Raw genomic sequence first — 27,555 nt, forward strand, 5'->3', positions numbered from 1 at the left:
CGTGCTTGCAAAAATTTTTTAGCAAACATTAATATTTCCGAGAGTTATGACAAATTAATGACATTGATTTTTAAATTTTTTTAGAACTGTTTTGGTATAACTAATGCTCAAGATAAAGAAATTTTCGAAAATAATTAAAAGAACAAAAAAACATTTTTTTATTTCGCGTACATTGAATTGTTCGCGCGACCTTTTGACCTAATTAAACCCAAAATAAAAATTACCTCAAACTTTTGTTTTACTGAAAATTTTCGCGAAATGTTTTATCTTGAATGTTAGTTAGGCCAATGCGCGTCTAAAAAAATACAAAATTTTAGGTTTTAAGATTTTATAAATTTTTAATAAAAGCTTCATAACTTTTATGAATATTAATATTTTCAAAAAATATTTTGTAAACACGGTAATTGAACCTGTGCGGTTCTAACATAACAATTATTTTTCGATTTAAAATTTTTTATTTTTTTTCAAAAAATTTGTATGCTTTAATTGGCCAAAAATATCACGTGACCTAATTAAATCCAAAATAAAAAATACCTCAAACTTTTGTTCTACTAAAAATTTTCGCGAAATGTTTTATCTTGAATGTTAGTTAGGCCAATGCGCGTCTAATAAAATACAAAATTTTAGGTTTTGAGATTTTATAAATTTTTAATAAAAGTGTCATAACTTTTATGAATATTAATATTTTTGAAAAATATTATGTAAAGACGGTAATTGGACCTGTGCGGTTCTAACACAACAATTATTTTTCGATTTAAAATTTTTTATTTTTTATTAAAAAATTTGTATCCAATATCATTGGCCAAAAATATCACGTGACCTAATTAAACCCAAAATAAAAATTACCTTAAACTTTTGTTTTACTAAAAATTTTCGCGAAATGTTTTATCTTGAATGTTAGTTAGGCCAATGCGCGTCTAATAAAATACAAAATTTGAGGTTTTGAGATTTAATAAATTTTTAATAAAAGTTTCATAACTTTTATGAGTATTAATATTTTTTTTTAAATCCAAAATAAAAATTACCTCAAACTTTTGTTTTACTAAAATTTTTAGCGAAATATTTTATCCTGAATGTTAGTTAGGCCAATGCGCGTCTAATAAAATACAAAATTTTAGGTTTTGAGATTTCATAAATTTTTAATAAAAGTGTCATAACTATTATGAATATTACGATTTTTGAAAAGTATTTTGTAAACACGGTAATTAAACCTGTGCGGTTCTAACACAACAATTATTTTTTGATTTAAAATTTTTTATTTTTTTTCAAAAAATTTGTATGCAATATCATTGGCCAAAAATATCACGTGACCTAATTAAACCCAAAATAAAAATTACCTCAAACTTTTGTTTTACTAAAAATTTTCGCGAAATGTTTTATCTTGAATGTTAGTTAGGTCAATGCGCGTCTAATAAAATACAAAATTTTAGGTTTTAAGATTTCATAAATTTTTAATAAAAGTTTCATAACTTTTATGAATATTAATATTTTCGAAAAATATTTTGTAAACACGGTAATTGGACCTGTGCGGTTCTAACACAACAATTATTTTTTGATTTAAAATTTTTTATTTTTTTTTTTAAATTTGTATGCAATATCATTGGCCAAAAATATCACGTGACCCAATTAAACCCAAAATAAAAATTACCTCAAACTTTTGTTTTACTAAAAATTTTCGCGAAATGTTTTATCTTGAATGTTAGTTAGGCCAATGCGCGTCTAATAAAATACAAAATTTTAGGTTTTGAGATTTCATCAATTTTTAATAAAAGTGTCATAACTTTTATGAATATTAATATTTTTGAAAAATATTTTGTAAACACGGTAATTGAACCTGTGCGGTTCTAACACAACTATTATTTTTCGATTTAAAATTTTTATTTTTTTTCAATTTGTATGCAATATCATTGGCCAAACATATCACGTGACCTAATTAAACCCAAAATAAAAATTACCTCAAACTTTTGTTTTACTGAGAATTTTCGAGAAATGTTTTATCTTGAATGTTAGTTAGGCCAATGCGCGTCTAATAAAATACAAAATTTTAGGTTTTGAGATTTCATCAATTTTTAATAAAAGTGTCATAACTTTTATGAATATTAATATTTTAGAAAAATATTTTGTAAACACGGTAATTGAACCTGTGCGGTTCTAACACAATTATTATTTTTCGATTTAAAATTTTTTATTTTTTTTTAAAAAATTTGTATGCAATATCATTGGCCAAAAATATCACGTGACCTAATTAAACCCAAAATAAAAATTACCTCAAACTTTTGTTTTACTGAGAATTTTCGAGAAATGTTTTATCTTGAATGTTAGTTAGGCCAATGCGCGTCTAATAAAATATAAAATTTTAGGTTTTAAGATTTCATAAATTTTTAATAAAAGTTTCATAACTTTTATGAATATCAATATTTTCGAAAATTATTTTGTAAACACGGTAATTGGACCTGTGCGGTTCTAACACAACAATTATTTTTCGATTTAAAATTTTTTATTTTTTTTTTCAATTTGTATGCAATATCATTGGCCAAAAATATCACGTGACCTAATTAAACCCAAAATAAAAATTACCTCAAACTTTTGTTTTACAAAAAATTTTCGCGAAATGTTTTATCTTGAATGTTAGTTAGGCCAATGCGCGTCTAATAAAATACAAAATTTTAGGTTTTCAGATTTCATAAATTTTTAATAAAAGTGTCATAACTTTTATGAAGATTAATATTTTTGAAAAATATTTTGTAAACACGGTAATTGAACCTGTGCGGTTCTAACACAACTATTATTTTTCGATTTAAAATTTTTTATTTTTTTTCAAAAAATTTGTATGCAATATCATTGGCCAAACATATCACGTGACCTAATTAAACCCAAAATAAAAATTACCTCAAACTTTTGTTTTACTGAGAATTTTCGCGAAATGTTTTATCTTGAATGTTAGTTAGGCCAATGCGCGTCTAATAAAATACAAAATTTTAGGTTTTGAGATTTTATAAATTTTTAATGAAAGTGTCATAACTTTTATGAATATTAATATTTTTAAAAAATATTATGTAAACACGGTAATTGGACCTGTGCGGTTCTAACACAACAATTATTTTTTGATTTAAAATTTTTTATTTTTTTTCACAAAATTTGTATGCAATATCATTGGCCAAAAATATCACGTGACCTAATTAAACCCAAAATAAAAATTACCTCAAACTTTTGTTTTACTAAAAATTTTGGCGAAATGTTTTTATCTTAAATGTTAGTTAGGCCAATGCGCGTCTAATAAAATACAAAATTTTAGGTTTTGAGATTTCAACAATTTTTAATAAAAGTGTCATAACTTTTATGAATATTAATATTTTTGAAAAATATTTTGTAAACACGGTAATTGAACCTGTGCGGTTCTAACACAACTATTATTTTTCGATTTAAAATTTTTATTTTTTTTCAAAAAATTTGTATGCAATATCATTGGCCAAACATATCACGTGACCTAATTAAACCCAAAATAAAAATTACCTCAAACTTTTGTTTTACTGAGAATTTTCGAGAAATGTTTTATCTTGAATGTTAGTTAGGCCAATGCGCGTCTAATAAAATACAAAATTTTAGGTTTTGAGATTTCATCAATTTTTAATAAAAGTGTCATAACTTTTATGAATATTAATATTTTAGAAAAATATTTTGTAAACACGGTAATTGAACCTGTGCGGTTCTAACACAACTATTATTTTTCGATTTAAAATTTCTTATTTTTTTTCAAAAAATTTGTATGCAATATCATTAGCCAAAAATATCATGTGACCTAATTAAACCCAAAATAAAAATTACCTCAAACTTTTGTTTTACTGAGAATTTTCGAGAAATGTTTTATCTTGAATGTTAGTTAGGCCAATGCGCGTCTAATAAAATACAAAATTTTAGGTTTTAAGATTTCATAAATTTTTAATAAAAGTTTCATAACTTTTATGAATATCAATATTTTCGAAAATTATTTTGTAAACACGGTAATTGGACCTGTGCGGTTCTAACACAACAATTATTTTTCGATTTAAAATTTTTTATTTTTTTTTTCAATTTGTATGCAATATCATTGGCCAAAAATATCACGTGACCTAATGAAACCCAAAATAAAAATTACTTCAAACTTTTGTTTTACTAAAAATTTTCGCGAAATGTTTTATCTTGAATGTTAGTTAGGCCAATGCGCGTCTAATAAAATACAAAATTTTAGGTTTTGAGATTTCATAAATTTTTAATAAAAGTGTCATAACTTTTATGAATATTAATATTTTTGAAAAATATTTTTTAAACACGGTAATTGAACCTGTGCGGTTCTAACACAACTATTATTTTTCGATTTAAAATATTTTATTTTTTTTCAAAAAATTTGTATGCAATATTATTGGCCAAAAATATCACGTGACCTAATTAAACCCAAAATAAAAATTACCTCAAACTTTTGTTTTACTGAGAATTTTTGCAAAATGTTTTATCTTGAATGTTAGTTAGGCCAATGCGCGTCAAATAAAATACAAAATTTTAGGTTTTAAGATTTCATAAATTTTTAATAAAAGTTTCATAACTTTTATGAATATTAATATTTTCGAAAATTATTTTGTAAACACGGTAATTGGACCTGTGCGGTTCTAACACAACAATTATTTTTTGATTTAAAATTTGTTATTTTTTTTCAAAAAATTTGTATGCAATATCATTGGCCAAACATATCACGTGACCTAATTAAACCCAAAATAAAAATTACCTCAAACTTTTGTTTTACTGAGAATTTTCGAGAAATGTTTTATCTTGAATGTTAGTTAGGTCAATGCGCATGTAATAAAATACAAAATTTTAGGTTTTAAGATTTCATAAATTTTTAATAAAAGTTTCATAACTTTTATGAATATTAATATTTTCGAAAATTATTTTGTAAACACGGTAATTGGACCTGTGCGGTTCTAACACAACAATTATTTTGCGATTTAAAATTTTTTATTTTTTTTTTCAATTTGTATGCAATATCATTGGCCAAAAATATCACGTGACCTAATTAAACCCAAAATAAAAATTACTTCAAACTTTTGTTTTACAAAAAATTTTCGCGAAATGTTTTATCTTGAATGTTAGTTAGGCCAATGCGCGTCTAATAAAATACAAAATTTTAGGTTTTGAGATTTCATAAATTTTTAATAAAAGTGTCATAACTTTTATGAATATTAATATTTTTGTAAACACAGTAATTGAACCTGTGCGGTTCTAACACAACTATTATTTTTCGATTTAAAATTTTTTATTTTTTTTCAAAAAATTTGTATGCAATATCATTGGCCAAACATATCACGTGACCTAATTAAACCCAAAATAAAAATTACCTCAAACTTTTGTTTTACTGAGAATTTTCGCGAAATGTTTTATCTTGAATGTTAGTTAGGCCAATGCGCGTCAAATAAAATACAAAATTTTAGGTTTTAAGATTTAATAAATTTTTAATAAAAGTTTCATAACTTTTATGAATATTAATATTTTCGAAAATTATTTTGTAAACACGGTAATTGGACCTGTGCGGTTCTAACACAACAATTAATTTTCGATTTAAAATTTGTTATTTTTTTTCAAAAAATTTGTATGCAATATCATTGGCCAAAAATATCACGTGACCTAATTAAACCCAAAATAAAAATTACCTCAAACTTTTGTTTTACAAAAAATTTTCGCGAAATGTTTTATCTTGAATGTTAGTTAGGCCAATGCGCGTCTAATAAAATACAAAATTTTAGGTTTTGAGATTTCATAAATTTTTAATAAAAGTGTCATAACTTTTATGAATATTAATATTTTTGAAAAATATTTTGTAAACACGGTAATTGAACCTGTGCGGTTCTAACACAACTATTATTTTTCGATTTAAAATTTTTTATTTTTTTTTTTAAATTTGTATGCAATATCATTGGCCAAAAATATCACGTGACCCAATTAAACCCAAAATAAAAATTACCTCAAACTTTTGTTTTACTAAAAATTTTCGCGAAATGTTTTATCTTGAATGTTAGTTAGGCCAATGCGCGTCTAATAAAATACAAAATTTTAGGTTTTGAGATTTTATAAATTTTTAATGAAAGTGTCATAACTTTTATGAATATTAATATTTTTGAAAAATATTATGTAAACACGGTAATTGGACCTGTGCGGTTCTAACACAACAATTATTTTTTGATTTAAAATTTTTTATTTTTTTTTTTCAATTTGTATGCAATATCATTGGCCAAAAATATCACGTGACCTAATTAAACCCAAAATAAAAATTACCTCAAACTATTGTTTTACTAAAAATTTTGGCGAAATGTTTTTATCTTGAATGTTAGTTAGGCCAATGCGCGTCTAATAAAATACAAAATTTTAGGTTTTGAGATTTCATCAATTTTTAATAAAAGTGTCATAACTTTTATGAATATTAATATTTTTGAAAAATATTTTGTAAACACGGTAATTGAACCTGTGCGGTTCTAACACAACTATTATTTTTCGATTTAAAATTTTTATTTTTTTTCAAAAAATTTGTATGCAATATCATTGGCCAAACATATCACGTGACCTAATTAAACCCAAAATAAAAATTACCTCAAACTTTTGTTTTACTGAGAATTTTCGAGAAATGTTTTATCTTGAATGTTAGTTAGGCCAATGCGCGTCTAATAAAATACAAAATTTTAGGTTTTGAGATTTCATCAATTTTTAATAAAAGTGTCATAACTTTTATGAATATTAATATTTTAGAAAAATATTTTGTAAACACGGTAATTGAACCTGTGCGGTTCTAACACAATTATTATTTTTCGATTTAAAATTTTTTATTTTTTTTCAAAAAATTTGTATGCAATATCATTGGCCAAAAATATCACGTGACCTAATTAAACCCAAAATAAAAATTACCTCAAACTTTTGTTTTACTGAGAATTTTCGAGAAATGTTTTATCTTGAATCTTAGTTAGGCCAATGCGCGTCTAATAAAATATAAAATTTTAGGTTTTAAGATTTCATAAATTTTTAATAAAAGTTTCATAACTTTTATGAATATCAATATTTTCGAAAATTATTTTGTAAACACGGTAATTGGACCTGTGCGGTTCTAACACAACAATTATTTTTCGATTTAAAATTTTTTATTTTTTTTTTCAATTTGTATGCAATATCATTGGCCAAAAATATCACGTGACCTAATTAAACCCAAAATAAAAATTACCTCAAACTTTTGTTTTACAAAAAATTTTCGCGAAATGTTTTATCTTGAATGTTAGTTAGGCCAATGCGCGTCTAATAAAATACAAAATTTTAGGTTTTCAGATTTCATAAATTTTTAATAAAAGTGTCATAACTTTTATGAAGATTAATATTTTTGAAAAATATTTTGTAAACACGGTAATTGGACCTGTGCGGTTCTAACACAACAATTATTTTTCGATTTAAAATTTTTTATTTTTTTTCAAAAAATTTGTATGCAATATCATTGGCCAAAAATATCACGTGACTTAATGAAAACCAAAATAAAAATTACCTCAAACTTTTGTTTTACTGAAAATTTCGCGAAATGTTTTATCTTGAATGTTAGTTAGGCCAATGCGCGTCTAATAAAATACAAAATTTTAGGTTTTCAGATTTCATAAATTTTTAATAAAAGTGTCATAACTTTTATGAAGATTAATATTTTTGAAAAATATTTTGTAAACACGGTAATTGAACCTGTGCGGTTCTAACACAACTATTATTTTTCGATTTAAAATTTTTTATTTTTTTTCAAAAAATTTGTATGCAATATCATTGGCCAAACATATCACGTGACCTAATTAAACCCAAAATAAAAATTACCTCAAACTTTTGTTTTACTGAGAATTTTCGCGAAATGTTTTATCTTGAATGTTAGTTAGGCCAATGCGCGTCTAATAAAATACAAAATTTTAGGTTTTGAGATTTTATAAATTTTTAATGAAAGTGTCATAACTTTTATGAATATTAATATTTTTAAAAAATATTATGTAAACACGGTAATTGGACCTGTGCGGTTCTAACACAACAATTATTTTTTGATTTAAAATTTTTTATTTTTTTTCACAAAATTTGTATGCAATATCATTGGCCAAAAATATCATGTGACCTAATTAAACCCAAAATAAAAATTACCTCAAACTTTTGTTTTACTAAAAATTTTGGCGAAATGTTTTTATCTTAAATGTTAGTTAGGCCAATGCGCGTCTAATAAAATACAAAATTTTAGGTTTTGAGATTTCATCAATTTTTAATAAAAGTGTCATAACTTTTATGAATATTAATATTTTTGAAAAATATTTTGTAAACACGGTAATTGAACCTGTGCGGTTCTAACACAACTATTATTTTTCGATTTAAAATTTTTATTTTTTTTCATAAAATTTGTATGCAATATCATTGGCCAAACATATCACGTGACCTAATTAAACCCAAAATAAAAATTACCTCAAACTTTTGTTTTACTGAGAATTTTCGAGAAATGTTTTATCTTGAATGTTAGTTAGGCCAATGCGCGTCTAATAAAATACAAAATTTCAGGTTTTGAGATTTCATCAATTTTTAATAAAAGTGTCATAACTTTTATGAATATTAATATTTTAGAAAAATATTTTGTAAACACGGTAATTGAACCTGTGCGGTTCTAACACAACTATTATTTTTCGATTTAAAATTTTTTATTTTTTTTCAAAAAATTTGTATGCAATATCATTAGCCAAAAATATCATGTGACCTAATTAAACCCAAAATAAAAATTACCTCAAACTTTTGTTTTACTGAGAATTTTCGAGAAATGTTTTATCTTGAATGTTAGTTAGGCCAATGCGCGTCTAATAAAATACAAAATTTTAGGTTTTAAGATTTCATAAATTTTTAATAAAAGTTTCATAACTTTTATGAATATCAATATTTTCGAAAATTATTTTGTAAACACGGTAATTGGACCTGTGCGGTTCTAACACAACAATTATTTTTCGATTTAAAATTTTTTATTTTTTTTTTCAATTTGTATGCAATATCATTGGCCAAAAATATCACGTGACCTAATGAAACCCAAAATAAAAATTACCTCAAACTTTTGTTTTACTAAAAATTTTCGCGAAATGTTTTATCTTGAATGTTAGTTAGGCCAATGCGCGTCTAATAAAATACAAAATTTTAGGTTTTGAGATTTCATAAATTTTTAATAAAAGTGTCATAACTTTTATGAATATTAATATTTTTGAAAAATATTTTTTAAACACGGTAATTGAACCTGTGCGGTTCTAACACAACTATTATTTTTCGATTTAAAATATTTTATTTTTTTTCAAAAAATTTGTATGCAATATTATTGGCCAAAAATATCACGTGACCTAATTAAACCCAAAATAAAAATTACCTCAAACTTTTGTTTTACTGAGAATTTTTGCAAAATGTTTTATCTTGAATGTTAGTTAGGCCAATGCGCGTCAAATAAAATACAAAATTTTAGGTTTTAAGATTTCATAAATTTTTAATAAAAGTTTCATAACTTTTATGAATATTAATATTTTCGAAAATTATTTTGTAAACACGGTAATTGGACCTGTGCGGTTCTAACACAACAATTATTTTTTGATTTAAAATTTGTTATTTTTTTTCAAAAAATTTGTATGCAATATCATTGGCCAAACATATCACGTGACCTAATTAAACCCAAAATAAAAATTACCTCAAACTTTTGTTTTACTGAGAATTTTCGAGAAATGTTTTATCTTGAATGTTAGTTAGGTCAATGCGCATGTAATAAAATACAAAATTTTAGGTTTTAAGATTTCATAAATTTTTAATAAAAGTTTCATAACTTTTATGAATATTAATATTTTCGAAAATTATTTTGTAAACACGGTAATTGGACCTGTGCGGTTCTAACACAACAATTATTTTGCGATTTAAAATTTTTTATTTTTTTTTTCAATTTGTATGCAATATCATTGGCCAAAAATATCACGTGACCTAATTAAACCCAAAATAAAAATTACTTCAAACTTTTGTTTTACAAAAAATTTTCGCGAAATGTTTTATCTTGAATGTTAGTTAGGCCAATGCGCGTCTAATAAAATACAAAATTTTAGGTTTTGAGATTTCATAAATTTTTAATAAAAGTGTCATAACTTTTATGAATATTAATATTTTTGTAAACTCAGTAATTGAACCTGTGCGGTTCTAACACAACTATTATTTTTCGATTTAAAATTTTTTATTTTTTTTCAAAAAATTTGTATGCAATATCATTGGCCAAACATATCACGTGACCTAATTAAACCCAAAATAAAAATTACCTCAAACTTTTGTTTTACTGAGAATTTTCGCGAAATGTTTTATCTTGAATGTTAGTTAGGCCAATGCGCGTCAAATAAAATACAAAATTTTAGGTTTTAAGATTTAATAAATTTTTAATAAAAGTTTCATAACTTTTATGAATATTAATATTTTCGAAAATTATTTTGTAAACACGGTAATTGGACCTGTGCGGTTCTAACACAACAATTAATTTTCGATTTAAAATTTGTTATTTTTTTTCAAAAAATTTGTATGCAATATCATTGGCCAAAAATATCACGTGACCTAATTAAACCCAAAATAAAAATTACCTCAAACTTTTGTTTTACAAAAAATTTTCGCGAAATGTTTTATCTTGAATGTTAGTTAGGCCAATGCGCGTCTAATAAAATACAAAATTTTAGGTTTTGAGATTTCATAAATTTTTAATAAAAGTGTCATAACTTTTATGAATATTAATATTTTTGAAAAATATTTTGTAAACACGGTAATTGAACCTGTGCGGTTCTAACACAACTATTATTTTTCGATTTAAAATTTTTTATTTTTTTTAAAAAATTTGTATGCAATATCATTGGCCAAACATATCACGTGACCTAATTAAACCCAAAATAAAAATTACCTCAAACTTTTGTTTTACTGAGAATTTTCGCGAAATGTTTTATCTTGAATGTTAGTTAGGCCAATGCGCGTCAAATAAAATACAAAATTTTAGGTTTTGAGATTTCATAAATTTTTAATAAAAGTTTCATAACTTTTATGAATATTAATATTTTCGAAAAATATTTTGTAAACACGGTAATTGGACCTGTGCGGTTCTAACACAACAATTATTTTTCGATTTAAAATTTTTTTTTTTTTTTCAATTTGTATGCAATATCATTGGCCAAAAATATCACGTGACCTAATTAAACCCAAAATAAAAATTACCTCAAACTTTTGTTTTACTAAAAATTTTCGCGAAATGTTTTATCTTGAATGTTAGTTAGGCCAATGCGCGTCTAATAAAATACAAAATTTTAGGTTTGAGATTTCATAAATTTTTAATAAAAGTTTCATAATTTTTATGAATATTAATATTTTCGAAAAATATTTTGTAAACACGGTAATTGGACCTGTTCGGTTCTAACACAACAATTATTTTTCGATTAAAAATTTTTTATTTTTTTTCAAAAAATTTGTATGCAATATCATTGGCCAAAAATATCACGTGACCTAATGAAAACCAAAATAAAAATTACCTCAAACTTTTGTTTTACTAAAAATTTTCGCGAAATGTTTTATCTTGAATGTTAGTTAGGCCAATGCGCGTCTAATAAAATACAAAATTTCAGGTTTGAGATTTCATAAATTTTTAATAAAAGTTTCATAACTTTTATGAATATTAATATTTTCGAAAAATATTTTGTAAACACGGTAATTGGACCTGTGCGGTTCTAACACAACTATTATTTTTCGATTTAAAATTTTTTATTTTTTTTCAAAAAATTTGTATGCAATATCATTGGCCAAAAATATCACGTGACTTAATGAAAACCAAAATAAAAATTACCTCAAACTTTTGTTTTACTGAAAATTTCGCGAAATGTTTTATCTTGAATGTTAGTTAGGCCAATGCGCGTCTAATAAAATACAAAATTTCAGGTTTGAGATTTCATAAATTTTTAATAAAAGTTTCATAACTTTTATGAATATTAATATTTTCGAAAAATATTTTGTAAACACGGTAATTGGACCTGTGCGGTTCTAACACAACAATTATTTTTTGATTTAAAATTTTTTATTTTTTTTCAAAAAATTTGTATGCAATATCATTGGCCAAAAATATCACGTGACCTAATGAAAACCAAAATAAAAATTACCTCAAACTTTTGTTTTACTGAAAATTTCGCGAAATGTTTTATCTTGAATGTTAGTTAGGCCAATGCGCGTCTAATAAAATACAAAATTTTAGGTTTTAAGATTTCATAAATTTTTAATAAAAGTTTCATAACTTTTATGAATAGTAATATTTTCGAAAAATATTTTGTAAACACGGTAATTGGACCTGTGCGGTTCTAACACAACAAATATTTTTCGATTTAAATTTTTTTATTTTTTTCAAAAAATTTGTATGCAATATCATTAGCCAAAAATATCACGTGACCTAATTAAACCCAAAATAAAAATTACCTCAAACTTTTGTTTTACTAAAAATTTTCGCGAAATGTTTTATCTTGAATGTTAGTTAGGCCAATGCGCGTCTAATAAAATACAAAATATTAGGTTTTGAGATTTCATAAATTTTTAATAAAAGTGTCATAACTTTTATGAATATTAATATTTTTGAAAAATATTTTGTAAACACGATAATTGAACCTGTGCGGTTCTAACACAACAATTATTTTTCGATTTAAAATTTTTTATTTTTTTTCAAAAAATTTGTATGCAATATCATTGGCCAAAAATATCACGTGACCTTATGAAAACCAAAATAAAAATTACTTCAAACTTTTGTTTTACTGAAAATTTTCGCGAAATGTTTTATCTTGAATGTTAGTTAGGCCAATGCGCGTCTAATAAAATACAAAATTTTAGGTTTTAAGATTTCATAAATTTTTAATAAAAGTTTCATAACTTTTATGAATATTAATATTTTCGAAAATTATTTTGTAAACACGGTAATTGGACCTGTGCGGTTCTAACACAACTATTATTTTTCGATTTAAAATTTGTTATTTTTTTTCAAAAAATTTGTATGCAATATCATTGGCCAAAAATATCACGTGACCTAATGAAAACCAAACTAAAAATTACCTCAAACTTTTGTTTTACTGAAAATTTTTGCGAAATGTTTTATCTTGAATGTTAGTTAGGCCAATGCGCGTCTAATAAAATACAAATTTTTAGGTTTTGAGATTTCATTAATTTTTAATAAAAGTGTCATAACTTTTATGAATATTAATATTTTTGAAAAATATTTTGTAAACACGGTAATTGGACCTGTGCGGTTCTAACGCAACAATTATTTTTCGATTTAAAATTTTTTATTTTTTTTCAAAAAGTTTGTATGCAATATCATTAGCCAAAAATATCACGTGACCTAATTAAACCCAAAATAAAAATTATCTCAAACTTTTGTTCTACTCAAAATTTTTTCAAAATGTTTTATCTTAAATGTTAGTTAGGCCAATGCGCGCCTAATTAAATACAAAATTTTAGATTTTGAGATTTTATAGATTTTTAATAAAAGTGTCATAACTTTTATGAATATCAATATTTTCGAAAATTATTTTGTAAACACGGTAATTGGACCTGTGCGGTTCTAACACAACAATTATTTTTCGATTTAAAATTTTTTATTTTTTTTTTCAATTTGTATGCAATATCATTGGCCAAAAATATCACGTGACCTAATGAAACCCAAAATAAAAATTACCTCAAACTTTTGTTTTACTAAAAATTTTCGCGAAATGTTTTATCTTGAATGTTAGTTAGGCCAATGCGCGTCTAATAAAATACAAAATTTTAGGTTTTGAGATTTCATAAATTTTTAATAAAAGTGTCATAACTTTTATGAATATTAATATTTTTGAAAAATATTTTTTAAACACGGTAATTGAACCTGTGCGGTTCTAACACAACTATTATTTTTCGATTTAAAATATTTTATTTTTTTTCAAAAAATTTGTATGCAATATCATTGGCCAAAAATATCACGTGACCTAATTAAACCCAAAATAAAAATTACCTCAAACTTTTGTTTTACTGAGAATTTTTGCAAAATGTTTTATCTTGAATGTTAGTTAGGCCAATGCGCGTCAAATAAAATACAAAATTTTAGGTTTTAAGATTTCATAAATTTTTAATAAAAGTTTCATAACTTTTATGAATATTAATATTTTCGAAAATTATTTTGTAAACACGGTAATTGGACCTGTGCGGTTCTAACACAACAATTATTTTTTGATTTAAAATTTGTTATTTTTTTTCAAAAAATTTGTATGCAATATCATTGGCCAAACATATCACGTGACCTAATTAAACCCAAAATAAAAATTACCTCAAACTTTTGTTTTACTGAGAATTTTCGAGAAATGTTTTATCTTGAATGTTAGTTAGGCCAATGCGCATGTAATAAAATACAAAATTTTAGGTTTTAAGATTTCATAAATTTTTAATAAAAGTTTCATAACTTTTATGAATATTAATATTTTCGAAAATTATTTTGTAAACACGGTAATTGGACCTGTGCGGTTCTAACACAACAATTATTTTGCGATTTAAAATTTTTTATTTTTTTTTTCAATTTGTATGCAATATCATTGGCCAAAAATATCACGTGACCTAATTAAACCCAAAATAAAAATTACTTCAAACTTTTGTTTTACAAAAAATTTTCGCGAAATGTTTTATCTTGAATGTTAGTTAGGCCAATGCGCGTCTAATAAAATACAAAATTTTAGGTTTTGAGATTTCATAAATTTTTAATAAAAGTGTCATAACTTTTATGAATATTAATATTTTTGTAAACACAGTAATTGAACCTGTGCGGTTCTAACACAACTATTATTTTTCGATTTAAAATTTTTTATTTTTTTTCAAAAAATTTGTATGCAATATCATTGGCCAAACATATCACGTGACCTAATTAAACCCAAAATAAAAATTACCTTAAACTTTTGTTTTACTAAAAATTTTCGCGAAATGTTTTATCTTGAATGTTAGTTAGGCCAATGCGCGTCTAATAAAATACAAAATTTGAGGTTTTGAGATTTAATAAATTTTTAATAAAAGTTTCATAACTTTTATGAGTATTAATATTTTTTTTTAAATCCAAAATAAAAATTACCTCAAACTTTTGTTTTACAAAAAATTTTCGCGAAATGTTTTATCTTGAATGTTAGTTAGGCCAATGCGCGTCTAATAAAATACAAAATTTTAGGTTTTGAGATTTCATAAATTTTTAATAAAAGTGTCATAACTTTTATGAATATTAATATTTTTGAAAAATATTTTGTAAACACGGTAATTGAACCTGTGCGGTTCTAACACAACTATTATTTTTCGATTTAAAATTTTTTATTTTTTTTAAAAAATTTGTATGCAATATCATTGGCCAAACATATCACGTGACCTAATTAAACCCAAAATAAAAATTACCTCAAACTTTTGTTTTACTGAGAATTTTCGCGAAATGTTTTATCTTGAATGTTAGTTAGGCCAATGCGCGTCAAATAAAACACAAAATTTTAGGTTTTGAGATTTCATAAATTTTTAATAAAAGTTTCATAACTTTTATGAATATTAATATTTTCGAAAAATATTTTGTAAACACGGTAATTGGACCTGTGCGGTTCTAACACAACAATTATTTTTCGATTTAAAATTTTTTTTTTTTTTTCAATTTGTATGCAATATCATTGGCCAAAAATATCACGTGACCTAATTAAACCCAAAATAAAAATTACCTCAAACTTTTGTTTTACTAAAAATTTTCGCGAAATGTTTTATCTTGAATGTTAGTTAGGCCAATGCGCGTCTAATAAAATACAAAATTTCAGGTTTGAGATTTCATAAATTTTTAATAAAAGTTTCATAACTTTTATGAATATTAATATTTTCGAAAAATATTTTGTAAACACGGTAATTGGACCTGTTCGGTTCTAACACAACAATTATTTTTCGATTAAAAATTTTTTATTTTTTTTCAAAAAATTTGTATGCAATATCATTGGCCAAAAATATCACGTGACCTAATTAAACCCAAAATAAAAATTACCTCAAACTTTTGTTTTACTGAAAATTTCGCGAAATGTTTTATCTTGAATGTTAGTTAGGCCAATGCGCGTCTAATAAAATACAAAATTTCAGGTTTGAGATTTCATAAATTTTTAATAAAAGTTTCATAACTTTTATGAATAGTAATATTTTCGAAAAATATTTTGTAAACACGGTAATTAGACCTGTGCGGTTCTAACACAACAAATATTTTTCGATTTAAATTTTTTTATTTTTTTCAAAAAATTTGTATGCAATATCATTAGCCAAAAATATCACGTGACCTAATTAAACCCAAAATAAAAATTACCTCAAACTTTTGTTTTACTAAAAATTTTTGCGAAATGTTTTATCTTGAATGTTAGTTAGGCCAATGCGCGTCTAATAAAATACAAAATTTCAGGTTTGAGATTTCATAAATTTTTAATAAAAGTTTCATAACTTTTATGAATATTAATATTTTCGAAAAATATTTTGTAAACACGGTAATTGGACCTGTTCGGTTCTAACACAACAATTATTTTTCGATTTAAAATTTTTTATTTTTTTTCAAAAAATTTGTATGCAATATCATTGGCCAAAAATATCACGTGACCTAATGAAAACCAAAATAAAAATTACCTCAAACTTTTGTTTTACTAAAAATTTTCGCGAAATGTTTTATCTTGAATGTTAGTTAGGCCAATGCGCGTCTAATAAAATACAAAATTTCAGGTTTGAGATTTCATAAATTTTTAATAAAAGTTTCATAACTTTTATGAATATTAATATTTTCGAAAAATATTTTGTAAACACGGTAATTGGACCTGTGCGGTTCTAACACAACAATTATTTTTCGATTTAAAATTTTTTATTTTTTTTCAAAAAATTTGTATGCAATATCATTGGCCAAAAATATCACGTGACCTAATTAAACCCAAAATAAAAATTACCGCAAACTTTTGTTTTACTAAAAATTTTCGCGAAATGTTTTATCTTGAATGTTAGTTAGGCCAATGCGCGTCTAATAAAATACAAAATTTCAGGTTTGAGATTTCATAAATTTTTAATAAAAGTTTCATAACTTTTATGAATATTAATATTTTCGAAAAATATTTTGTAAACACGGTAATTGGACCTGTTCGGTTCTAACACAACAATTATTTTTCGATTAAAAATTTTTTATTTTTTTTCAAAAAATTTGTATGCAATATCATTGGCCAAAAATATCACGTGACCTAATTAAACCCAAAATAAAAATTACTTCAAACTTTTGTTTTACTGAAAATTTCGCGAAATGTTTTATCTTGAATGTTAGTTAGGCCAATGCGCGTCTAATAAAATACAAAATTTCAGGTTTGAGATTTCATAAATTTTTAATAAAAGTTTCATAACTTTTATGAATAGTAATATTTTCGAAAAATATTTTGTAAACACGGTAATTAGACCTGTGCGGTTCTAACACAACAAATATTTTTCGATTTAAATTTTTTTATTTTTTTCAAAAAATTTGTATGCAATATCATTAGCCAAAAATATCACGTGACCTAATTAAACCCAAAATAAAAATTACCTCAAACTTTTGTTTTACTAAAAATTTTTGCGAAATGTTTTATCTTGAATGTTAGTTAGGCCAATGCGCGTCTAATAAAATACAAAATTTCAGGTTTGAGATTTCATAAATTTTTAATAAAAGTTTCATAACTTTTATGAATATTAATATTTTCGAAAAATATTTTGTAAACACGGTAATTGGACCTGTTCGGTTCTAACACAACAATTATTTTTCGATTTAAAATTTTTTATTTTTTTTCAAAAAATTTGTATGCAATATCATTGGCCAAAAATATCACGTGACCTAATGAAAACCAAAATAAAAATTACCTCAAACTTTTGTTTTACTAAAAATTTTCGCGAAATGTTTTATCTTGAATGTTAGTTAGGCCAATGCGCGTCTAATAAAATACAAAATTTCAGGTTTGAGATTTCATAAATTTTTAATAAAAGTTTCATAACTTTTATGAATATTAATATTTTCGAAAAATATTTTGTAAACACGGTAATTGGACCTGTGCGGTTCTAACACAACAATTATTTTTCGATTTAAAATTTTTTATTTTTTTTCAAAAAATTTGTATGCAATATCATTGGCCAAAAATATCACGTGACTTAATGAAAACCAAAATAAAAATTACCTCAAACTTTTGTTTTACTGAAAATTTCGCGAAATGTTTTATCTTGAATGTTAGTTAGGCCAATGCGCGTCTAATAAAATACAAAATTTCAGGTTTGAGATTTCATAAATTTTTAATAAAAGTTTCATAACTTTTATGAATATTAATATTTTCGAAAAATATTTTGTAAACACGGTAATTGGACCTGTGCGGTTCTAACACAACAATTATTTTTCGATTTAAAATTTTTTATTTTTTTTCAAAAAATTTGTATGCAATATCATTGGCCAAAAATATCACGTGACCTAATGAAAACCAAAATAAAAATTACCTCAAACTTTTGTTTTACTGAAAATTTCGCGAAATGTTTTATCTTGAATGTTAGTTAGGTCAATGCGCGTCTAATAAAATACAAAATTTTAGGTTTTAAGATTTCATAAATTTTTAATAAAAGTTTCATAACTTTTATGAATAGTAATATTTTCGAAAAATATTTTGTAAACACGGTAATTGGACCTGTGCGGTTCTAACACAACAAATATTTTTCGATTTAAATTTTTTTATTTTTTTCAAAAAATTTGTATGCAATATCATTAGCCAAAAATATCACGTGACCTAATTAAACCCAAAATAAAAATTACCTCAAACTTTTGTTTTACTAAAAATTTTCGCGAAATGTTTTATCTTGAATGTTAGTTAGGCCAATGCGCGTCTAATAAAATACAAAATATTAGGTTTTGAGATTTTATAAATTTTTAATAAAAGTGTCATAACTTTTATGAATATTAATATTTTTGAAAAATATTTTGTAAACACGATAATTGAACCTGTGCGGTTCTAACACAACAATTATTTTTCGATTTAAAATTTTTTATTTTTTTTCAAAAAATTTGTATGCAATATCATTGGCCAAAAATATCACGTGACCTTATGAAAACCAAAATAAAAATTACTTCAAACTTTTGTTTTACTGAAAATTTTCGCGAAATGTTTTATCTTGAATGTTAGTTAGGCCAATGCGCGTCTAATAAAATACAAAATTTTAGGTTTTAAGATTTCATAAATTTTTAATAAAAGTTTCATAACTTTTATGAATATTAATATTTTCGAAAATTATTTTGTAAACACGGTAATTGGACCTGTGCGGTTCTAACACAACTATTATTTTTCGATTTAAAATTTGTTATTTTTTTTCAAAAAATTTGTATGCAATATCATTGGCCAAAAATATCACGTGACCTAATGAAAACCAAACTAAAAATTACCTCAAACTTTTGTTTTACTGAAAATTTTTGCGAAATGTTTTATCTTGAATGTTAGTTAGGCCAATGCGCGTCTAATAAAATACAAATTTTTAGGTTTTGAGATTTCATAAATTTTTAATAAAAGTGTCATAACTTTTATGAATATTAATATTTTTGAAAAATATTTTGTAAACACGGTAATTGGACCTGTGCGATTCTAACACAACAATTATTTTTCGATTTAAAATTTTTTATTTTTTTTCAAAAAGTTTGTATGCAATATCATTAGCCAAAAATATCACGTGACCTAATTAAACCCAAAATAAAAATTATCTCAAACTTTTGTTCTACTCAAAATTTTTTCAAAATGTTTTATCTTAAATGTTAGTTAGGCCAATGCGCGCCTAATTAAATACAAAATTTTAGATTTTGAGATTTTATAGATTTTTAATAAAAGTGTCATAACTTTTATGAATATTAATATTTTCGAAAAATATTTTGTAAACACGGTAATCGGACCTGTGCGGTTCTAACACAATAATTATTTTTCGATTTAAAATTTTTTATTTTTTTTCAAAAAATTTGTATGCAATATCATTGGCCAAAAATATCACGTGACCTAATTAAACCCAAAATAAAAATTACCTCAAATTTTTTTTTACTAAAAATTTTCGCGAAATGTTTTATCTTGAATGTTAGTTAGGCCAATGCGCGTCTAATAAAATACAAAATTTTAGGTTTTGAAATTTCATAAATTTTTAATAAAAGTGTCATAACTTTTATGAATATTAATATTTTTGAAAAATATTTTGTAAACACGGTAATTGGACCTGTGCGGTTCTAACACAACAATTATTTTTCGATTTAAATTTCTTTTTTTTTTTCAAAAAATTTGTATGCAATATCATTGGCCAAAAATATCACGTGACCTAATTAAACCCAAAATAAAAATTATCTCAAGCTTTTGTTCTACTCAAAATATTTTCAAAATGTTTTATCTTAAATGTTAGTTAGGCCAATGCGCGCCTAATTAAATACAAAATTTCAGATTTTGAGATTTCATAGATTTTTAATAAAAGTTTCATAACTTTTATGAATATTAATATTTTCAAAAAATATTTTGTTAACACGGTTATTGGACCTGTGCGGTTCTAACACAACAATTATTTTTCGATTTAAAATTTGATATTTTTTTTCACAAAATTTGTATGCAATATCATTGGCCAAAAATATCACGTGACCTAATGAAAACCAAACTAAAAATTACCTCAAACTTTTGTTTTACTGAAAATTTTCGCAAAATGTTTTATCTTGAATGTTAGTTAGGCCAATGCGCGTCTAATAAAATACAAAATTTTAGGTTTTGAGATTTCATAAATTTTTAATAAAAGTTTCATAACTTTTATGAATATTAATATTTTCGAAAAATATTTTGTAAACACGGTAATTGGACCTGTGCGGTTCTAACACAACAATTATTTTTCGATTTAAAATTTTTTATTTTTTTTCAAAAAATTTGTATGCAATCTCATTGGCCAAAAATATCACGTGACCTAATTAAACCCAAAATAAAAATTACCTCAAACTTTTGTTTTACTGAAAATTTTCGCGAAATGTTTTATCTTGAATGTTAGTTAGGCCAATGTGCGTCTAATAAAATACAAAATTTTAGGTTTTGAGATTTCATAAATTTTTAATAAAAGTTTCATAACTTTTATGAATATTAATATTTTTGAAAAATATTTTGTAAACACGGTAATTGGACCTGTGCAGTTCTAACACAACAATTATTTTTCGATTTAAAATTTTTTATTTTTTTTCAAAAAATTTGTATGCAATATCATTAGCCAAAAATATCACGTGACCTAATGAAAACCAAAATAAAAATTACCTCAAACTTTTGTTTTACTAAAAATACTCGCGAAATGTTTAATCTTGAATGTTAGTTAGGCCAATGCGCGTCTAATAAAATACAAAATTTTAGGTTTTGAGATTTCATAAATTTTTAATAAAAGTTTCATAATTTTTATGAATATTAATAATTTCGAAAAATATTTTGTAAACACGGTAATTGGACCTGTGCGGTTCTAACACAACAATTATTTTTTGATTTAAAATTTTTTATTTTTTTTCAAAAAATTTGTATGCAATATCATTGGCCAAAAATATCACGTGACCTAATGAAAACCAAAATAAAAATTAGCTCAAACTTTTGTTTTACTAAAAATTATCGCGAAATGTTTAATCTTGATTGTTAGTTAGGCCAATGCGCGTCTAATTAAATATAAAATTTTAAGTTTTGAGATTTTGTCAATTTTTAATAAAAGTGTCATAACTTTTATGAATATTAATATTTTCGAAAAATATTATGTAAACATTATAATAAGGCCTACGGTTCTAACAGAACAATTATTTTTTGATTTAAAAGTTTTTTTTTTTCTTAAATGTATGCAATATTATTGGCCAAAAATATCACGTGACCTAATTAAACCCAAGAAATTTTCGAAAACAATTAAAAAAACAAAAATAAGAGCATTTTTTTTATTTCACGTACATAGAATCGTTCGCGTGACCTTTTGACTTATCAAAATTGTATACTTAGCTCGACCAATGATCATACAAGGGTGTATGATCATTGGCTCGATCAAAAAAAAATTTTTGTCGCAAAACTTAAAATTTTATAGTTAATTAGAATTGTAATGACGTTACTAAGATTCAAGATAAAGAAAGTTTTTCAAAAAGTCAAAAGAACAAAAATTTGAGCACTTTTTTCTTTGCGTATTCATAACATAAATTTTTTTTATATTACAGGTTGTGACTATAGCTATGCGTAAAAAAAAAAAAAAAAAAATTATTTTCAATGGGGAAGCTGGGTTTCGAACTTTAGACTTTGCTACTTACAACGTATGGCAATACGCGTTGAGCTGCAGGACTCGATATATAAGCGTTACTTATTTATATACATATGTTTGCAAGAGACTTTCGATAATAAAAAAATATTATGATCAATTTTATTAAACAAAAATGATTTTATAAAGTTGAACAACCGATGTTGTTATGTGTTGTAATGATCAATACTGCCTGTAAAACAAAAAATATATTTAATAAAATATTACATAACGTAATTTGAAAACTTAAATTACACGCGATATATGAATATAAACTGTATACGTAATATAAAAATGATGTAATTTTTGTTCTGTTCAATATTTTTTGAATTTTTTTTTATCTTAGGTGTTCTTTTGAGTGTTTTAACATAAATATAATCTCAAGTTAAAGTAACGACATCGAACTATTTTGAAGTACTTTAAAAATAAAATTTTACTATGATTGTTTAAGCCAAACACATTTTAAAAGTTAAAGCAAACGATCCTAAAACCTATAAGCAATTAACAAATTAAATTTATTTAAACTTGATAAACGCAGAAATGAAATTTGTAATCGTCAGTCGAGATATAACAATATTAGAGATATAACAAGACACTTTGGCACGAAGAAATACTTTTGTAAACAGTTAATATTAATAACATGTTAAAAATATGAATTTAACTTCGTCATTTTTAGGTTGAACTTGATGAACTTCTTTTGTTAACCTTCCAACTATTTACGTGAAAGCGAGAAAAAACCTAATCAAAAAGAAAAAAGAAAATACAATTTTCTTCAAGACGCTTCGGGGAACTCCCCGATTTCTGTTTTTATTTATCACGCTCGGATGGTTTTAGATGTAAATTGCTTTATCCTCGATTATATACTATTTCATGTTAATTAATATTTTACATTTTTAAATATAAATTGAATCACAATGTATGTAACAAATTTTTGTTCTTAATAAGTTATTATTTTTTTGTCTTAATCGAAAAATTTAAATACAGTTAAATATTTCAGGTTTTCTTAAAAATTTACAAAAATTATCATTAGTTAACCAACCTTGATATATTGTTATTACTACATAAATATTTATTTTTTGGAATGTATTTATTTAGATTCCCATACTAAATTAAATACTTTAAAGCTCTTAAACTTGATACACTATCGAACACATCAAACAATCATTTAAATCTCTTAAATTTAAAAATAAATATCTATTTAATTTTTAACTTTTTTAGTTTTTAAAAAAATTGTTTATTCAAATTTAAAGATTGATATTAGGTTTTTAAATTTTGGTCGGTTATATCTTATTATATTTAAAATTTGAAGATAATTAAAAAATAATTCTTGTTTGTTTGTTATATTAAATGCTGGTTTGTAAATTAAAAATCAAAGGTATGTAATATTCTTAGTTAATGTTTATGCATATATTTTTTATTTATAAAATTTTATGTTAAAAATAATCAAATAATTTCGAACCATATTTTATTTATCAAATAAATCTAGTTGCTTATGATGTAACTCAATTAAAACTGCAAAATCTAGTTTGCAATAAAAAAATGTCTGTATAACTTTTTAAAAAACTAACGGGTTGCCGGGGAAATACGTTAAATGAATATGTACAGTCGTACAAATTTTAAAAAAATTAACCGAGATAAATAAGATACAAACGCTTTTTATCTAAAAGTTTATGTTTATAAGCTCTGGTTTTTTGGTGTAACTTTGAGGTAAAAAGATATCATTGGTTTCATAGTTCCAGTAAAATTCATTTGCAGTGGAGGAAACTATTACAAAAAAATATAAAAATCAATTTTCTTACCATCAACAAACATACAAAAAACATACATAGATTACACAATTTAACTCTTTTTTACACAACGACCCCACCTAATTTTAATCTTAACAAAACTTATTACTTTTTACGAACTGGGCAAGGTTAAATATTTAAACAAGTAGATCTACTCACTGGTGTATCATCACAAACATCTAGGTTAAACTCTGTAAGAAGTTTGCATATCGCAATTTTAACTTCTAATTGTGCAAATCTCATAGCAATACAGTTGCGGGGTCCAGCACCAAATGGTGTAAATGTCATGGGATCGATTGAATCCATATCTTCAAATCTTATTATATAACATTATTTATTTTAGGCAGTAAACGTTTACGATAGGTATAAATATTACATTTAAACCCTACTACACAGGGTTCAAATTTTAATTCCCTTTAAATTTTTTGTAAGGTGTATCATATTTCAGTAAAGTACTGCAGCACAATTTACTTTTACTCAATAAAGACAAGTTTACCAAAACAATAACATCCATCAATTGGTATAATTGTCATAACGTAGAAAAAACAATATTTAAAATATATAAATTCACCTTTCTGGTTTGTATTTAAATGGATTATCCCAATATTCTTCATCATGAGCCAAAGCATATGTCGGAATTTGAACAAGTGTATTTTTGGGAATAAATAATCCCTTAATTGTAATGTCTTTATCACATACCCTTGAGTTTCTAAAAATAAGGCAATAAAACAAAACGTTTACGTTAAAATAATATTCAATTTATAGGTCTTAGGTTCTAACGAACTATTTAGAATAATGATAGGCCTACATACTGTGCGATTGGTGTATAGAGTCTAAGCGATTCGTTCAGGCACATATGTAGATAGTTCAAGCTAGTTACGCATTCATAAGTTAAACTACCCTAAAAGCCAATAAAGTAGTGTTTAAAATTTGTGCCCAAAATATATAGAATCAAGTGATAAATTCTTACATATTTCTGCACAGCGTTGCTTATTTCTTCATACAACTTATTCTGAACACGTTTATGAGTTGCTAAATTGTAAACAAAAAACAACATTGTGTTGGTCGTGTTTTCATAACCACCCATAATTAACATCATGCTGTTTCCAATGATTTCATCTCTTGTCAAACCTAAAACAATGAAAAGTAAGGTTAGAAAATATAAATGATTTTGTGAGATTAATTCTACGGGTACACAAAATCATTTTTACCTTTGTAGATTCCAGATTGAATTTCTTTATTACTAACTTGAAATTTCAACATAGTTTGCAGTAAAGCACTTCTCTAAATTAGGAATATTATTAACAGTTAAAAATTCAAAATAAAACATAACATATTTTATTAACCTGCTCATGAATCGATCTATCAAACAAAGTTTCGGCCAATTCTTCAAAATAATTTAACATTTCACGTGAGTAAATAGAATAATTTAGTTTCTCCAAAATTACTTCAAGTTTTGGAAATAACACTGAACGAAAAAATATAAAATGTTGTTAAAACAAAAAAGTATTTGGTAAAAAATTAATCTTTTTTTTAACTTACATATTAATAAATTAAAGGGATATTTTCTTATACTTTTATCAAATCCCATTTTTGCCATTTTGATTATTTTGGAATCTTTTTCGCCAACTTTTGCCTAAAATCAAAAACTGTTTATTAGAAATTTTAAATAAGTATAATTAAAAATTATATAAAATATAAAAAGTTAAATATATTCAAAATTATATAAAATAACTTTTGACGGTACCTGTGCTTGAACATTTATTCCAAAACCTGTAGAGCATATTAGATCTAAAGTCAATCGGCCAAAAACTCTAAAAAAACGATAGAAATATTTTAAATTTATTAAAGTATTTCATGTAACAGTTTAAGTAAATATAGCTTTTTATAAATAAGGTTTGCAAAAACCTTACTCTTCAGGTGAAAATCTTCCATTATTACTATTATTTACAGCTTGTTTTAAATTGTTGATAGTTTGGTCAACACAAGTTTCTATTAAACCCATCATTTCTTTTAACTTTGAATTCGAAAAAGCAGAAGTCATAGTTCGTCTGCAATAAGAAAGAAAATATTCTTAACAACAGTATTTTAAAGCTTGATAGTTAATTTTTAGACCTCATTCTTTTCCAATTTTTCCCAGAAGTATTTGTCAAAGATTGATTAAGTTTGTTGCCTGATAATTTAATAAAATGATTCTAAAAAAAAGGAAATAAAAAAGTAAATTTTTTTTTGTATTTTTTGTGCTAAGTTTATAATCCTTACCCGCCGGTTGCTAAAAGTTGAGAATTCTTTAATAAAAATATGTTTTAGAATTTCTGGGTCGCCAACTGTAATGCTGTATTGCAAAAACGTGTATGTTCTAAAATTATAAATAGTGTAACATTATTTTGAAACGTATAAGATGCCATATGTGCCTACAATGCGTTCTATTGGCACAATTTTTACACCGTACACAATACTAAAGACGTCAATAATTTGCAATACGAATTTCAAAAAAAAACAATAAACTTAATAAATAAAAGTTAGTTTCTTTACGAAAAAAGCTCTAAAATTTACCCAAAAACTTTTCCAAGTCTTTTTATATTCTTAGAATCTTCTTTAAAAAACTAAAACGATAAAAACTTGTCATGCTAAACGATTTAAAATATTTTAAAAAATGATCATTTTACGTATTAAAATTAGTGAGAGCTTAGAGGTTTTAACCATGTTTAAATCGTTCCAATAACGTCGATAATTTCCTAATTGTAAAATAGAAGGTGGGTCGTGCGGAATGTTTAATTTCTTTAAAGCTTGCCATTTTTGATGAATATAAAACCTAAAAAATTGTAAATACCGGATTATAAACTAAAATATATATTTATAATTTTCAATTTAATGAAAATCCATATTTTTACCTAAGAAGAACAGCAATTAAAATTAAAAAAATCCAAGTTTCAAAAGAGAATACGTCCAAGATATAAAGCATTATATATTTCTCTTTGTATAGAACTGAAAATAATGTAGACTAAATATTTTTAAAAAATAAACCTATCTTTTTTAAGACTAAACTTGACAATTTATATGATTTTAAATATTAGTAAAATTAATATAACAAAATGTCGTTTTTTATTTCAAAACAAACAACGTTGGCTTGACCTTGTTTTTGTTTAACATCATAGAAATTCCTAGTCTGTGTACGCTTTAACATAACCTCTTTAAACAAAATGCTTTGATAATGGCAAGCTTAACTGTTTACCGTTAAAATAGTAAGAGTCAGTCTTAACTACAGTTTAATAAATAATTAATCTAGCCGAGTAATTAACAGATTTTGGTCAATTTCCGGGTTGTGTCTGACGGAATAATAACAACGACGTAGCAACTGCGTAAATTTTGTTAACTAACA

General features: G+C 24.3%; 1 protein-coding gene across 1 annotated transcript; it reads right to left on the reverse strand.

The window, feature by feature from the left end:
- Window positions 1-23,802: 23,802 nt before the first annotated feature.
- LOC145746401 (cytochrome P450 3A9-like) lies at window positions 23,803-27,470 on the reverse strand. Its single transcript, XM_082564684.1, has 16 exons — window positions 27,309-27,470; window positions 27,068-27,161; window positions 26,877-26,988; window positions 26,730-26,779; window positions 26,436-26,532; window positions 26,289-26,368; window positions 26,087-26,224; window positions 25,921-25,987; window positions 25,716-25,809; window positions 25,520-25,641; window positions 25,385-25,457; window positions 25,144-25,304; window positions 24,986-25,074; window positions 24,745-24,882; window positions 24,333-24,489; window positions 23,803-24,150 (listed from the first exon to the last, which is right to left on the reverse strand). Exons 1-16 carry the CDS (start codon window positions 27,358-27,360, stop codon window positions 24,061-24,063), a joined length of 1,614 nt encoding a protein of 537 aa, XP_082420810.1. The 5' UTR covers window positions 27,361-27,470; the 3' UTR covers window positions 23,803-24,060.
- Between the last annotated feature and the right edge of the window lie 85 nt (window positions 27,471-27,555).

This window comes from Corella eumyota, chromosome 3, assembly GCF_963082875.1.
Source record: "Corella eumyota chromosome 3, kaCorEumy4.1, whole genome shotgun sequence".
In the NCBI taxonomy this organism is placed as follows: domain Eukaryota; kingdom Metazoa; phylum Chordata; class Ascidiacea; order Phlebobranchia; family Corellidae; genus Corella; species Corella eumyota.